The sequence below is a fragment of the Nanorana parkeri genome, unplaced genomic scaffold (genome assembly GCF_000935625.1).
Source record: "Nanorana parkeri isolate BGI_ZX_2015 unplaced genomic scaffold, ASM93562v1 scaffold753, whole genome shotgun sequence".
Taxonomy (NCBI): Eukaryota; Metazoa; Chordata; class Amphibia; order Anura; family Dicroglossidae; genus Nanorana; species Nanorana parkeri.
Genome location: NW_017307021.1, coordinates 183,628 through 200,373, shown reverse-complemented (window position 1 = coordinate 200,373; position 16,746 = coordinate 183,628). Strand labels below are relative to the sequence as shown.

Sequence of the window (16,746 nt, the reverse complement as noted above, 5' to 3'; positions counted from 1 at the left end):
ATTTACGCACATTCCTAGATATATGTCTGGTACACAACTGCTGCTTCGGTCCCTCATATGGCATTATCAACATTTTTTAGTCTCTCCCTTCTGGCACTCAGAGGGACTTTAATGAGGTCAGAATCATGGTCATGGTTTCAGGCCAGAAAGGGACACCATTTGAAGTTTATATAAACCCAAGAGCAAATATGTAATATATTGCAGCTTACCACTCCTAGATGCCATGGCTGCATTCGTTTTCTATTCTTCATAGTACAGAAAAACACCTGTTGAACCCGCATATAAATCCAGCGTGCTTGTCACTTCTGGGGCCTAACGGAAAACTCAAAACAATGTCATCAGTCTTACCAGTTCACCTTTGTAGACTACAAAACAGCTTAATCAATGTTTCTAGTAAGTTCAAAGGCACATTGCAAGTGAATCAAACATAATTAATTGAAAGCAAGCGTTTAAAATGCATGATTTTCTCCATGATTTTTCCAGCATTCTTTATTTGGTGACAGGGTCTCTATTTACTATATCTAATGCCAAAACCTTAATATCAGTTTTGGATAGAGTAAGGAAGGCTTAAAACTCCTGTCAGGTTTTTTTTTTGCTATATGTATTACCATAGGCAGATTTTCTTTCCTTTCCTGTTCCATAGATGCAATAAAAAATATGCGGAAATTAGGGAGTGACGTCTTCTCTTAGACAGTTGTCACCACAATGTGTGCCCATTGGACAGTTTCCCCTAATACCTTTTGTGGTGACAACTGAAATGCTTGGATATTTCCTTAATTTCAGTTACCACGACAAATGGGGATGAATCTCTTCCCAGTGAGAAAAAACGGCAATTAAAACTTGTCAGGATTGCTAACCCTTCTCTACTCTTCAAAATTAGGAAAAAAACGTTTTGGTTTTAGATGTACTTAAACTGTGAATAATAAATGTCTGTGTTTTAGAGTAATAACTGTGCTTTCTCCATGATTTCAAACTGTAATCAACTACATCGAAGGCTCTCTTCTCATCTTGGTTGGAAATAAAAGTTGAACTCCAGCCAAAACGTTTTGGAGGATTTTAACCTTAGCCTGGTTTTTATTGCTGTCAGTGTACCCTACATGGGAGTTGTTCCATCACTTTCTGTGCAGTGACGGTGGTGACAAAGACTGGAAAGGAGGGCTGTCTCTTCAATGGTAACACTACAGATATACATACAGGGTAAGGATTAGAACATCAGTCAGTTTTTTATTGCTGTCTGCTCTCCTGTTAGGGGAGATTCCACTAACTTCCTTTTATGCAGACCGTAATCCCTAAGACTGGAAGTCATTGGAGATCTACCTAACAAAGACCCGGACAATGATGAAAGCTTAATGGATTTTCTAACTCTTCCCATCTACAGCATATAAAATGTAAAGGATAAGTTTTATTTTAAAGTCCTATTATCTATTAGGCCCCGTGATGTCACCACTCCCGTCTTCTCCGCTCAGGCCCGAACTTGGTTGGTTAGCATCCTGCAGCAGACGTCTCCTTCTCCTGGCCACATCTGCACATTGCATCTATATTGACTTTCATTGGGCTTGTCTCCCAGCCAGGGAATAGAGGTAGACAAGTCCTTTAGAAGTCAACAGGGGCATGCAGTGTGCTGGTGCCGCCAGGAGAAAAAGATGTCTGTCACAGAATATAAACAAACAACCAATGCCAGGCCCACCAGAACTTGGTGAGTATTAATCTATGCATGGGGAGGGAGCAGTGATGTCACTTTAAAGGGGCCTAAAGGATAAGTGCACTTTGTTTTAAAGTGCACTTATCCTTTATAATGTTTTGCCTGGAGTTCCACTTTAGTCTGTCTTTTAACTTTTTTCAATTACACTAAAATGTGTGTACTGCAAGTTTTATTTGATTTCTGGGATCTTTTATGTTGCTATTGCTGTGAATCATCATTCCACATATATCTTGTCTATTGAATTGTGATAATGAATGTACTGGTCTGTGGTTCTTTGTGGCAATATTGTGCATGGCATATACAGTGACACAGCAGTGAGGTGTTGTGTAAATGGTTCCCATTATCTGGTGGTTTGGACTGTATTCAGAAATGCATTCTTATCTAATTTAGATGTGGATTCTGCAAAAGTATGCACAGGAAAGGGAGCCGTGACCCTCCGACCATTCACACAACAAAGGGAAATACAGAAAAGCAGATCTACCCTAGATATTGAGTTGACACCTTGTAAGTTATTTATTATTAGAATATTGTTATGTGTCATAATTAAAATAAAGTTGACAGTTGGGTCAGTTCACAAAGTTTGAAATGTATAAATGTTTTTTTTAATTATCAATAGATTTAATATTTTTTCTTATCAATAGATTTAATTCCAATATATAAATCTAGGTTAGGTGTGTAATCTCTCAAGGTAAAAAAATAACTCAAATTTGTGGTTGTCACCAGAACAGTTATAAATAGGAAATCTTCCAATGAGGCCACTAGACCGGTGACACTGCTGACCACAAGGGATTTTTTCGCTTACTTCCTGTTGTGGCTACCAAGCAGAGAGTGAAGGAAAATCTTCCCAATGAACACAAAAGGAAAAAAAAAAAGCCAACAGGGTTCTGACCCTCCCTCACTCTATTAAAAAAAAACCAAACAATAATTTGGCTTCAGTTCTACTTTAACCACTGCAAGCCTTTCTTTTCATTAAGAATCATCTCATGACTATCACCACCTGGAAGAACTTCTTTTCCTGCTCTCCTGAATAGACACCTAAGGCCTGGGAGTTTTTGAGCAGTTGGAAAAGTGCTTTTAAATGCCCAACACAAGAAATCCCATGATTTGCAATGCCCCTGGTTCACACCTGAGCGGAAAAATGCCAGCAGGAAAGAAGCTAAATGCTGAAAAGGTACATGAGCTTCCTTGGGCAGTTAAAAGCGCGTTTTTGCCCCATAGACGTCAATAGAAATGCCCAAGAACACGCGGCAGAAGCATGTTGCACATTTCCGTGAGCGTTTTTGTGCATTTAAACGCGCATTCTTCCATTGCCCGCAATGTTTCATGAGCTGCCAGTCAAAAGCACATCTTCATGTACGTGCGTAAAAACGTGCATAAAAATGTGCACAACGCGCATGAATCCACAAATAACCGCATGCTGCTCACGCGCATACAACCGTGCAAAAATATTGCCGCATAGATGTGAACCAGGCCTTATGCACAGTCAACAGTACCCAAAAGATGATGGTGCATTTCGTACTAACCCATGCAATATTCTTTGTGAATTGGTTTTTACATTCAATATATCCATTAAATTCGATAATAAGATGAGCATGTATTAAAATTAATTGATCCATATTTGAAAACTTCATTTTTAAACATAAATAATAGTAAACTAAAAATACTGTATGGTTAAAGTGTATTTCAACTGTCACAGCCAAATTGGGGTAACACGTACTTTCTTTACCCTTCTATGTAATGTGAAAGTGGAACTGTAAAAAAAAGTAAAATGTGTGGAGAGGCAGGCTTGTTTTGCAGAAGGGACATACTATGTCTCTTCTCCAATAAGGCCTTATTCACATGGGTGCACAGATCCATACATCCATGTAGGGGGCTATGTTTATGTTCATGTGGAGGTACAGGTATTCTGTTCAGCCATCTGTTAAAATTAGTGGCAGGCGTATCTGTCCCTGTAGATAGGGCCACTAAAGATCCATGAAGCTACAGTCTATCATTCATTTTAACAGGCATCTGCATTGAACACCTGTGCCTTCCTGGGCACGCAAACATGGCCTCCTACACGAATGTATGAATGAGGACTAAAGGATTTTTACCTGCCTGCTCGCAATATTCTTCATGATTTTGGCATCAGCCAGGATAAATGCACTCCTGCACATGTGCAGGAGTTATGTCATCCCTGGCCAATCTAGATAACCAAGATCCTGAACCTGGAAATAGACAGGGCAATCATCCTGGGGAGGGAACTTTTGGAATCACATCACTGGAGGGTCGGTGACTTTAGTTCAGATTCTGGAAGGGGCTGAGGAATTATGTTTACCCTTATTAACCCTGCCTGCATTGTGCTGGCAGATCTCCATTATCAGTCAGTTGTGAGCTAGATGTGCAGGGCTGTCTGTCCTAACAAAGGGTTAAAGTGACACTAAACTCAGGCGTTAAATCTTAAAAATGCATTCAAGTACCTTAAGTATTAACAAAAATGTATCTTATTTGTGTATCACTCGGCTGTAGATCCTCAAATCATCTCTGAATTGGTGCTGACACTGTTCTTCCTTCTGGAGGGTGGCTACTTTTGTTCTCCAGGGTCCCTGTGTGTGTTGTAAAGAAGCCACCGCTCCAAGCTCACCCCCACGATGGAGTATAATCTCATGTTTAGTTTACTAATTTGCATTATAATTGTAGTCTATCATGGGAGCGAGCTTGGAACAGTAGCTACTTTAAAATACACACGGACCCTCCAGAAGGAAGGACAGTGTCAGCACAAATTCAGAGAAGATTTGAGGATCTACAGCCGAGTGATACCCAAATAAGCTACATTTTTGTTGGTATTTAGGGTACTGGAATGCATGTTTAAGGTTTAACTCCTACGTTTAGTGTCACTTTAAAGATCTCAAGGCTTGGGTGGTACACTACCCCTTGTCTATTGGCCCTTGGAGATGCAGAGTTCATTACCATAACGCCATAGCAATGACACAAACTAGAAATTACAGTCTTGGCCTTCTGGATGTCCAGTGAACTTCCCAGCTTGCTAAATCAGAACAAGGTCAGATTCACTGGCACTTTGGTGGATGGCTTATCCTACCCATTTCCACTTATATAAAACAATGATCAGCATAAAAAGTCCAACATAGTGATTTCAACTTTTGCTCAGAGAATGGCTACATCCTGTGACCATCCTCTTAGCACCAATAGATACTATTCCTGCGGATGACTATGGTATCTATAACTGTATAGGACTTCACAGTGTAGGCTATTACTCCATACTAGCTTTACATTTCAGGCTAGAGGTGACCTAGACCAGCCACAAAAGGGCAGATCCCTCAAGATTCTGCCTGTCCTTGCCCTCACAGGGGGATCACCAAGACCTGACTGGGTTGACGTAGATGTGAAGCAGAGAAGACTCATTCTCTTTTCTGTGAAGAAAAGGGAACAGTCAGAGTTTGATGGCATTTTTCAAATATCTGGAAAAATCTTTTTATGATATGGAGTGCTTCCAGTTCTTGGAAATGTTTATGCTTTTTATCATCCTACTGCTAACCCCTACCAGATCATATTGTCAGAAGCAATGCGTATTTCTGTTACTTTCAGGCTGTATATGGCCATTTATATGTGTGGGAGTTCTTGAAATGTTTACAACAGAGTCTGAAACATTTTTCTATGTAAACACACTTGTAATTTTATGTTTATTGGCCCTTTAATCAATCCTAGTGCTTATTTAGTGTATCTGTACAGGCTGCTGAGCTTGGTTTCTCTACTGTATGGTTAAGGTTTCCACCAAGTAAAGGGAGGTCACACAAGTGAAGGAGGTCACAGCAATACATATAATACAAAAATTAGCACTCATTGGGCTCCTTTAAGCATGCTTTTTAAGATTAAATTAGTATAACAAAAACTGACTAAAAACTGTTGTTCTGTATGTCACAGCTAGTGTGTCATGTCTCAATCAGCTTGTCAGAACATCTCTCCTAGAGCTACGTAGATGTGAATGCAAATCACAAACTGCAATTAGTGTCATATCAAGCACTTTAAATTCTATGCTTATTATAGGTTTTAAAAACTGTAGCGTGCAGTTCCATACGTCTTAAGTTCACAGAGCCAGATTCACATCATGTTCACAGCTTTCAACCACTTGATTGTGTTTTTCCCATTCAAGCTGACAGACTCTGTGGACAATTCTTCCTTTATTACCCTGAAAGATTTCTTTGTGTCCGCAAAGGTCAGAAGGAGTGAGGACATGATATGTAATGCCAGTTACTATGGCACTCGGCATTAGCAATCCCATTTGGGGCTGTTGGCTGCAAGATACTCGTAGCTCCCAATAGAGTGATATTCATCTTTATATGTATTTCGTGTCTAACAGATTCCTTCTCATTTTTCTTTTCATTTGCTTAAATAAAAAGGCGACTTGCCAGCTGAAGGAGAGGCAGGTAAGAAAACATTCAACAAATCTATGTTTTTGGGACAGCGATCTCTATAACAAAACATCAAACTTGAAAATTATTCTCCATCTGTGTAGATGACAGGCCTGCTTCAGTAGCTGAATCTAATGGGGATTCTCATCACTCTTCTCTGACTGCCAAAGGATTCCGGAGTGTCCGCCCTAATCTTCCTGCTGACAGCAAAATTCAGGTACTGTAATACTGTCCTCGGACATGTTTGATTTTAATTTTAGTGTGTGTGCTTTTTTTGACATTCTAGCTTTCACTACCCATTGTTGTATTAAAGAAGGTCTTTATATAGTTAACGTTCTAGTTACCAACACATCATGGAAGTGCAGTAATAAAGCACCACTTCAATTTTCAATAATTCAAATTGACATTTGCTTTTTCAAGGTCCTCACTACTAAGAACAGGAATGGTCTGCCTGTCTGCATGAGATCTTTCACTGACTCTCTTGTGATAGTGTTCATAGGACAAAACTATACTCACTTGCAAGTCAGTGAAAGAGGTCCGTCATCTTTTTCAGCTGCATTTTCAAAGCAAAGAGTAGACTCGGGACAGTGCTAAATTACTTTTGCATTAATTAGATGCTGGTATATTGAGCATGACTTCAGTGCTTTTGAATACATTTTATTTACATGATTATGATTTTTCTGCAGTATGGTTTGTTGCAGGTTGAAGAGGGTCTCTATATTGCATTTAATGCAATTCTTTTTCTGCAGCTAGTAAAAGAGAACTTTGATTAAATAATGACAGAGAATGATCTTTCTTTGCTATTTAATATTCTATGTTATTCTGCAGCTAGAAATGTGTGCATGTTCGGTTATTTAAGCACTAGGTTCTATAAATGGAGATTCTGTGTGCCAAACACACCATCGTTACAGACTGTACACTGTGCATGATTTTTTCTTTTGCATTGACAGCCTAAAATATGAAATAGCTAAATGAAAGTTTAAATGCATTTTAATTTCACTTTTCTGTCACAAGAAGATGCATAAATTCCTCTTTTGAACATGTGATATATATTTTAAGCCATAAAGAATTTGCAGGGAAAAAGATACATGCAACATCCTGGGCTTGCGAACTCTTAGCACTTTGTAATCAGGCTTTTGGGGAATACATTTATTTAGTTTGAATATGATAGGCAGCCTAATGGTAACCATAGACCAGCATGTCTCTAATCAGGAATTGATGGATGGGGAGAGACCTGCTTACACTCAATCTTATTGCCACGCTTTTGGGACACACAAGATAAAATTCTTATTGTACAAAAGGGAACAAGCACCACCCAGTCACATGGATTTCTTAACACGTGCAATAAGGAGCACTTCAAGCTCTTTGAATCTCTGGGTATCTGTCTAGTTAAGCCCAAGTGGCCTAGTTGTTATAATAGAGTCTCAAATCTATCGCATTGCTTGCTAGTATCTGGCCACCAGTGTGCATCAGAAATAATTAGAAAACTAATTTATTAGTGTTGTGTGAATTGATGCCTAAAAAATATATATCTTTAGTTTTGGGTACAGTGGGGAAGGTTTAGAGCCTCTGTCCTTTTGCTGTCTGTTTCCTTGCTGATTCACCCTCTCTATTTGTCTTTGTGATCATTGTAATTTGGAATGCCAAAGTAATGGAAAAGCCCAAATTTACAGTTGTCGCCAGCACAGAAGGGGGAAATATTTTAATGGGGATATTTTGCAGGAATTTCCTCTCTTTTCTTGTTGGGTCTCCAGGATGGAAAGTGAGGTGAAATATCCTCAACAAGGCATACATTGCAAAAGAAAGAGAAAATCTGATCAGTTTTATCCTTTTCCTACTCTATCCAAAGCTTATATTTTTTGGCTATAGATACAATTTTTTTTTGCTTAAAGTACATCTCTAGCCAAAACTTTTTTCTAGTCTTCCTGTCCCAGAGACGCATCAGGAAGTGGGTGGACAGCTTTTCAAAGTGCTGGAGAATATTTTTTTAAACAATTGCCACCAGAACAGGTGTTCCCTATTAGACGATTTCCCCATATCTGCTGTTTTGGTGATAACCATAAAATATTGGATTTTGTATGACTCTGTCCCATTGACACCAGGACAAATAGAGAGATACATTTCCTTAGCAGGGACACAGAGCAGTAACAACTTGACAATAATTTTAACCCTTTCCTTCTCCAAAACTACAAAGATGTTTTGGCTAGATGAACACTTTAACAATAACCCATCAGAGGCATTATGCCAAGATAAGCTGTGAATCTCAGGAATAGATTGTGTCCCAAATATTAAGAATCACAATCATGCCAAGTTGAAACATTGCACAAATAATAATTGTAGCTTATTTTTAGTACGAAATGTTTTTTTAGTGTGTGTGTGTGTATATATGTATATTGGTAAGCCACTGCAGTGGCGGTAAGCACAGAAGTGCGCATTACTGCAGAGGCAGGCAATGGAGGAGTGGCAAACAAAGTGGATGCATGTGGGGCAGGTGGTGAGAGCAGAAGGGGAGGATGGGAGTTAGCTGCTGTGGTGACAGGATGGGGTAGCTGGCTCGGTGGTGGTGAGTGGTGTCTTTGCAAAAAGTTGTCAGCTGCAACTCCAGATGCAGTCCACCCCTCCAGCAGCAAAGTTCAGCCATGAGGTGGTGGTGTGAGCTGCCAGGGGAGAAATTACAATGCCTGTGTAAGCTGCAGAAGCCAGGAAGTAGGGTGGTGGTATGAACTGAGGAGGACATTAGAAGGCCATGTCACATTACCTTGACAATACCCCCAGAGTGGACCTAAAATTTAGTAACAGTACTGCTGATCTCCTCTAACCTACAGCAATCTTCCCAGATAACGGGATCAACTCCTAGCACAAGAAGTCTACTGTACTTGTGCACTCTGGTGCCTTTCTAAATATATGGCACTGCACTGCAACAACTACCACAATGCATGGGTCTGAAGGAGGCCTAAAGTCTAACTAAATTGGTTTTATAACCTAATTCCAGTAACCCCCCTTACCATGCTAACCAAATTCCTGTTGCACTTATCTTAGATCAGCAGGTGATGCAGGCCAGGAGCCCACACCATATTGGGTGGCACACCATATTGGGTGGAAGAAGCCTCTCTACAGACTTACAAGTAGACAGCTTTTGCATTTGGGCACAGAAGAATTCAGTATATCTGGCACTCTGCACCCTGACATTGCATATTCCTGCTACCCAACACCCCTAACACTGCACCCTCCCTGCTCCCTTTCTCTGAACCTCCCTGCCTCTTAGCACTGCTGACACTGCAACCCAAAACCCCAGACACTGCACCTTTTTGCCAGCCAGGACCTCCCTTATCACCCAGCACACCTAACGCTCAACCTCCCCGTCTCCTAGCACTCCAACACTGTACCCCAAAACCCAAGACACTGCATCTTTCTGCCAGCTAGCAATGTTACCATTCCATATTCCACCACTGCGCCCCAGCTCCCACTTGTCACCTTTGCAGGCACATGCAGAGAGGAGGATAGACTGAGTCTGGCATTTCTGGGTTCCCTGCCCATTTACTCCTCCCTCTGGAGATATAACCTCCTCCCCAGGGCAGTCTGTTGGGGCCAGTCGGTTATCTGTCCTCCGGAGGCCCTGTGCACATTGTGTGTGTTCCTGGGTAAAAGGGGAAGAAGTGCCCACTTCTTGCTGAGAAGAAGAGGGAAGCCAAACAACAAGGTGTTAATATAACCCACCAACCACCTACATTACTACATAAGCCTTCCAGTTTAACAACATCCAAATGTATTCTTTATTACTTTTAGGGTAAGCATTTTATTTGAAATACAACACTACCATTTATCGCTAGTCCCACATCAACTCTTGGACCTTCTATGTTATTATTTTGACCAAGCTTACTCTATATCAGACTGAAATTAAGGGTGGAAACTAAAACTCCTTTCTACTTATAGTATTCATCTTTTACAGAAAGTATATATGCTTGTACTTTTCAGAGGTCCGATATTGTTCTATGTACAATCCTTGTTTTATTGATTGCATGTAATAATCTACTTTTTTGAGGTTGTGGATTTGGGGTTTTCATGAGCTGTAAGCCATAATCATCACAATTATGACAAATCACGGCTTGAATTATCTTGCTTTGCATGTAATGAGTCTATCTCATATATAGTTTCACCTTTTAAGTTGCATTAGTGAAATAAATGAACTTTGCACGATATTCTAGTTATTCGAGTTTCACCTGTATATATACAATTTCCCACTATGCCTCCAAATGGTCTACCAGATAGGTTTACTTGCCTAAAGTGTAACTTGCTTTTTGTAGACATGTTGCTTTATAAAAATGCATACAAACAATAGTGAAAAAGAGATGTTGAAGGAATCTTGCACTTAGATACAATTGTTTTTATTCATTTGTTCGTGAACCACTTTTTTTACTGTAGTAAACATCGCTTTCATCTTTTTACATTCTTTGCCTATTTGTGTATATGGAATTCACAACATTATACCCTTCCAATCCATCAAAAATCCTGTTATATAAAGCAGCAACAGTTCATTAAATGAAGACATCCATTTCCATATTCAATGTTGCAACTTTTCAGATACCTGTTTTTCCTTTGTTACTCATTAACCTTTTTGACCATTTCTTTCCTTTCTCATTTTCCTACATTTTTGTGTTCCATGAACCATGTAGAAAGTGGTCCCTCCTCCAATCCCCCCTCCTCCCAAAGAGGAGAGCTTTGCATGGCGCCCACATACTAACACCAAACTGTCTTACTTGAAACCGGTGCCTATCCTGGATGGGCTTTACCTAAGCGCTCCAAAGCCTTACACACCGCATGTTTCTAGCACACCACGCCACTCTACCATGTGTACTCCCACTGCTATCCAGTGCATCTCTGGAGATCACACAACCATCCTGGGCTGTCCTATGCACAGAGCAGAGCATGCTGATAGTTATTTGCAATCCAGCACATCACCTAAACACCAGGCTAGTGAGTCTAGCAGTACAGAAAGAAGCGTTGCTGGAATGAATTTGAGTCATGAGCCCAAAGCCGATAAAAAGGTCAGCAGTCTATATGTAGCTTGTTTATCTAACAACACTGGCTCAGCTGCATCTGAAAATCCTACCGGCGCTGCACATGATAAAACCGAGAGTGCTGAATTGGGATCTGATGTAACTAAATCACCAGCCACAAACATTGTTCCTTCGATAATAGACACCGGAAAATCCCCACCTCCCATCCCTCCAAGGCCATTCTTTGACCCTGTCCCAAGTAAAGATTCTATTAGCTGCAGTGAAATAGATACTTTCTGGAGTCAATGCCCTCTACATCAAGATATGGGACGCACAGAGCCAGATAGACAGCATCCTGCTGGCCGTGTCAACATGACTGCAAAGGAGCCCTTCTTTCCATCAAAGCAAAAACAAGCCCCCAGGGTACAGAGATTCCGTGGCATGGTACTTGTTTCATATACTTTATATTACTTCCCATTGTGTTCATCACTTTCCACTGTGTTCATTACTAACCCCTGTGTTATTGTTACTTTTTACGTGTTGCTGGAGTACCATCTGTTCCACTCCTGAGTAACCTGACACCCTTTTATTCTATAGCACTTAATTAAGTAGCACTTTTACTTTTTGTCTTTGTAATGTTATAGTTGTTTTTTTAAATTTATACCTGTATCTTTCTGTGTTCATTGCCCAATTCAACAACATTTATTAATTCTGGCGGAAGTGTACAGGTATAGATGCTTTCGAGGATTATGCACTTTCTTTCTAACTTGTTTTCGGTGTAAGTCACCTTTTTGACAAATTTGATGTGGTTAGACTTGGAAATGACACAATCAATTTTGTAAATAGGAGTCGTTACCGGACTATTTATTTTTCCAGAACAAGCTCTTGAGTTATCAATTGTATCAGTTAAGAAATTATCAGATTGCTTGTTATAAAGGGTAAAGAGTACTCAGAGCAGTACCTTCTACAGCAATTAAATGTTTTCAAAGTAATACTTGAACAGACACAGCATTTTATGTCTGCAGTCAGTTGTACTATGTCAACATTTAAAAAATTTGAGCACATTCCACTCCAAACAAGAATATTCAAGAGCTTGTTGAGGTATAAAGAGACAAGACGACTAGTCAACATTAGTTGATTTACTATCCTGTAGAAAAATACCAAAATTTGCTAGAAAGGTGGTATTGGTTTTGGCTGTTTGTTTTGTTTTCAAACTAGCATTTTCTTTATTTATCTGTTAATATTGGGCTTTATGTATCACTGTGCCATCTCTTTCCAAGCATTTGCAGCACTTTGTTTTTTATTTCTCGACATGCAACTGCATGTCATAACACAGCTGCACACTTGTGTACAAATGTTCGTCCTACGTAACATCACCTTTTTCCCACAGGATGCCACTTCAGTCACAGCTCAGCCTGAGGTTATAGTAGTCCCACTCATCCAGGTTAAAGTTGAAAGAGAGCAAGAAGGCACTTCGAGCACTCCACCACCACCTCTTGTACCCGCTGGCAAACTCTCAGCCTCCCCAGAACTTGTCACCTCTAACTTGGCTTTTCCGACACTTGATGATTTTATTCCCCCTCATCTGCAAAAGGGATCACACGATAGACCCAACTCTCCCAGTTATTCTATTCCAAACAATCTACCACCTTGCTCTCCACCACCTTCACTGGTGCCATCGGAATACTCACACAGAGTCTCGAAACTTGATAGCAGTGACGCCATCTTACCCACAGTAAGCTGCCAATACCCTCGCTATTTACTCACAGCGTGAAATTCTTCTTACTAGCTTACTAAACCCTGACAGGTCAATGCCTGCCTTCTGCAACAAAGCATGACTAACCGTTTTTACTCTTATATTAGTGCATGTATTGTTTGGATGAAACTGTTGTATTGTCTATTGGACATTCATTTTTGTAACTGCTGTTTTGGTATTTCTGGATATTGTTTTGTACTCGTTTACTGTAGATTATCATATAATGGTGTGTGTGACTTCTAACCATTATATGGGATGGTAAATAAACAAACAGAGCAATGTGTGTAATGGCATTCTGAGTGCCTTCCTCTCTGGATGATAGCACACCTGTTTTTCATAGTTGAAGTGGCTCTGCAGGCGTCTCGTTGTCTATGTCCAGCGTGACGATGCAAAGCTTATTTTTCTACTCATCCCAGTCAAGCCAAGTGATCCAGTTTCATTTGATACTGCATGTGTTTGCATGTCTGACTACTTGCTGTTAAAGAGATCCTGTCACTATTTCCACTTGTTAGGTAGATGCTGTTATGGAGTGGAGTATATCACTTAATGATCTGTAACAATATGATACCAAACTGGAGATCTGTTAGGAGGGCAATGTTCTTCTCTTGTCATTCATTTTAATGATGTTGTTTTGTTCGTTTGCAAATGTGATGTGAATAAACCCATTGTGCTTTGTTTTCAGGAGCCTGTGTTTGACGAAGTTCCAGCTCACGTTGTAAACAATGATAAACCGTATTCATTTGTACCAACAAGCAAACACTCGGTGTACCCATCCACTACCACAGTAAATCCTACCATAGTACTTTTGCAGCATAATCGTGGTAAGTTTTTCCATGTAGCTGTTTGGAGACTATGGAAATAAGCAAACTACCGACCTTCTGCAGCTACCGAGATGATTTTCCCAGGACGCCTTATTAGATTCTATTTGATAGAGCATGCAAGAATTTCAGGGTCAACATACCATAAAACATTCCAGAAAGTGCAGTTTCTCTGCATAAAACCTTCTCCATCTAAAAGTAATACCTGATTGTAGGATGATCACACGAAAGTTGAATTGTCTGCTTGCTTCTTCTTTCAGAGACTCCAGTGGTGAGGTTTTCACCTAGTAATTCTACAATATTGAGATTTCATAATGAAAGTCTCATTGCTCCTTCTTACAATTACTGCTGGTTGTGTTTTGCATCCAGGGAAGGCTGGTTTACCAATTGTGGGCCTAAAAAAGTACCCTAACATATGGAATGCTACATTTGCAAACTGGGCTGACGCTTCATTCATGTCAGTGCGTCAAAGAGTGCTGTGTGATACCTCATTTATATGCGTCAAAGAGTGCTGTGTGATACCTCATTTATATGCGTGTGTGTATTTGTGTGTGTGTGTGTATATACAGTGGTTTTAGGTGTGAAGAAACATTGTATAAAGTTCTGCAAGTGGCACTTCAGAATTCTTCTTAGGCCGCAGCAACACATAGGCCTGTTACTCTTATCTTAAGCCATACTCCCTTACCCCCATGTCTCACAGAGGATGCCGAAAGATATCTTGCTACAATGTGCCTGCACCACACATGAAGGAAGCAGTACTACTGCCAGCAAAGTTTTGAAATAACAGGCCAATACAGGCCCAAGCCAAAAACCTCATCCATTAGCTGAAGGATGTTCCTGAGACAGGATCTTCCCTTGTTTTATGGATGATCTTATCATAGTTTTATTGATAACCTGTGCCCATAGTATGGACATTAATACATTTACATATTCTTAACAAGCAGTAAATAGCCATCCCTGACCCCTCTAGCTGCCCATACTCAGCAGGGCTGCCTATTGGATCTTTCCAGCGCTGCATACACATCAGCAGGGCTGCCTATGGATCTCTCCAAGGCTCTTTGGACAGGTGCTGGGTTGGAGCGTAGTGAGCCGTACAGAGCGGGTGCTGGTCTTGTGCCCACTCTAAAGCTGTATTTGCAGTGTGGGGCTGCCTCGAGCTTTGCTTGAGCCGGGAAGGTGGAGGTGGAGATGTGGGACCTGGCAGGCAGTGTCAAAGACAGCTACTGTCAGGTCCCCAGAAGGCTGCCTCAGGCCCCCACAAGCGTGGGACCTCGGCAGCCGACCCGAATAAAAAGTTTATACTAGGTATCAGCCTCTAGTAGCGGGGCATTTTCAGGAGTACAAGTACTCCTGAAAATGCCCTGTATCAGTCCGAATGCCGATACTAGTATCCCTACTGTGAAGTAATTCATTCTACATGATCCGCAAAGATCACAATAAAGAGTCTAAAGTCCAGTTCCACTCCCTTTCTAGCAGCTTAGAAAAGCATGCTGTGTGCTCACATTAGATGGCCGGCAGGCTGCCAAGTTTTCTGTAGTAATAAAAAGTAATTGAAAAGCATTGATGGTTAATTCTCCACAATGCATTGAGCTAAAGAGGTGAATAAGAGCTTATTTTAAAGTGTTTTTACTGCTTGTTCAGAAAATAGAAATAATTTTGTGTGCCTAGTCTGGGCACAGGTTCACTTTAAGTTTAGGAATTTGAGTCCATATCAGAGATGCCTATAGAGTGTTTGGTCAGCACTTTTAGTTTTTCTTTGGCTTCTGACAGATGTGAAATATGAATATTGTATGATGATATGAAAATGTATGATAAATATTTCTGCCTGCGGAGCAGCACCTCCAGCTAAATACTTGCATTCACAATTCTAGTGAATTATATAGCACAGGCTATAATTGCTTTTCCATACAACATGTAATTGTTAGTTGACCTCTCTCTGCCCACTTACTACACAGGAACCAATGGAATGTTACAGCTCCTGAATTCAGATTATGCTGACCTCCGCAATAGAGGAATCACAGCAGTGTACCCTGCTGGGTCAGAGCGATTATAGTGCTCAGTGTGTATGTGTAGTAAATTGCACTAGTTGAAGTCAGCAGCAGCTAGATTGAATGAGTTGGCCTAGCTTGCAGCTCATGATTGTTCCATCTTTATTTATACTACAATGCAATCAGATGGTTGATCATTCCGTGTGTGTTTACTTGCATCATTATTGGAATTCATAATATAGTAAATGGAGTATCACAGATTTAAAAAATGAATATACAAAATAGTAAATACTATATGGAGAGAGGTCCATTTGTTGAGTACAATCCAGCCTCATGATAGGTTTACACATAAGAATGTCACCAGCATATCTTCATCTTTATTAAGTAGAATTCTTCTAAATGTCAACGTGAAACCAAAGCAAATTTCAGGGCAGTTCAGGGTCCCTTCATCAAGGCACAAGTGTCAGTTGGTGTATGGATATACTGAATCATCATTGCTGGATTTAGCCATGTTACTATGAGTCCATGTGGCCAAGTAGAGTTGAATGGCCTGAGCTTTTACTGTATAATTAGTTTGCTTACTGTTTAAGTCAACTTTGTATTATTGCTGATTAAACTGAGTTATTTTTTACCAAATTGTTTTGCACATTAATCATTTTCTGTTGACCTTTTTCATTTAATGTACAGTTCCCTGATAGTATCTCTCTAAAACTGAACTCCAAGCAGTTATTTATGAAAAAAAAAAAATTAAATGCAGTTATGTATTCATTAAAATATCCTAAAACAAATACAGCAGCACCTTACTCTGTCCTTTATATCTGCTTCCTGTATCATCTGCACAACAGCACTTAGACTAAAAAAGGAAGGGATGGCTGTGTCAGCCAAATAGACTCTATTGTATTGCCAAGCAGGGAGGTTAAACCACTGTTTTTCTCAACTATAATAGTCAACAGTGAACCCCCACCCTAGCTATAGTGTGGCAGAGGTTTGTGTATCACAAAAGGTGCTATACAGAATCACAAATGTGAATTTAGCTGTTTGGCTGGAGTTCAGCTTTAATGCCTCTTGCTTTTATT

The 16,746-nt window shown here is 40.1% G+C and overlaps 1 protein-coding gene across 1 annotated transcript in view; it reads left to right on the top strand.

The window, feature by feature from the left end:
* Nucleotides 1-16,746, top strand: part of SORBS1 (sorbin and SH3 domain containing 1) — a 194,427-nt gene that overhangs the window by 94,137 nt on the left and 83,544 nt on the right. Inside the window, exons 6-11 of the mRNA XM_018564475.1 lie at nt 2,093-2,206; nt 6,100-6,126; nt 6,216-6,328; nt 10,785-11,552; nt 12,499-12,843; nt 13,547-13,685. Of these exons, the coding sequence (XP_018419977.1) occupies nt 2,093-2,206; nt 6,100-6,126; nt 6,216-6,328; nt 10,785-11,552; nt 12,499-12,843; nt 13,547-13,685 (1,506 nt within the window). The remainder of the gene's footprint in view (nt 1-2,092; nt 2,207-6,099; nt 6,127-6,215; nt 6,329-10,784; nt 11,553-12,498; nt 12,844-13,546; nt 13,686-16,746) is intronic.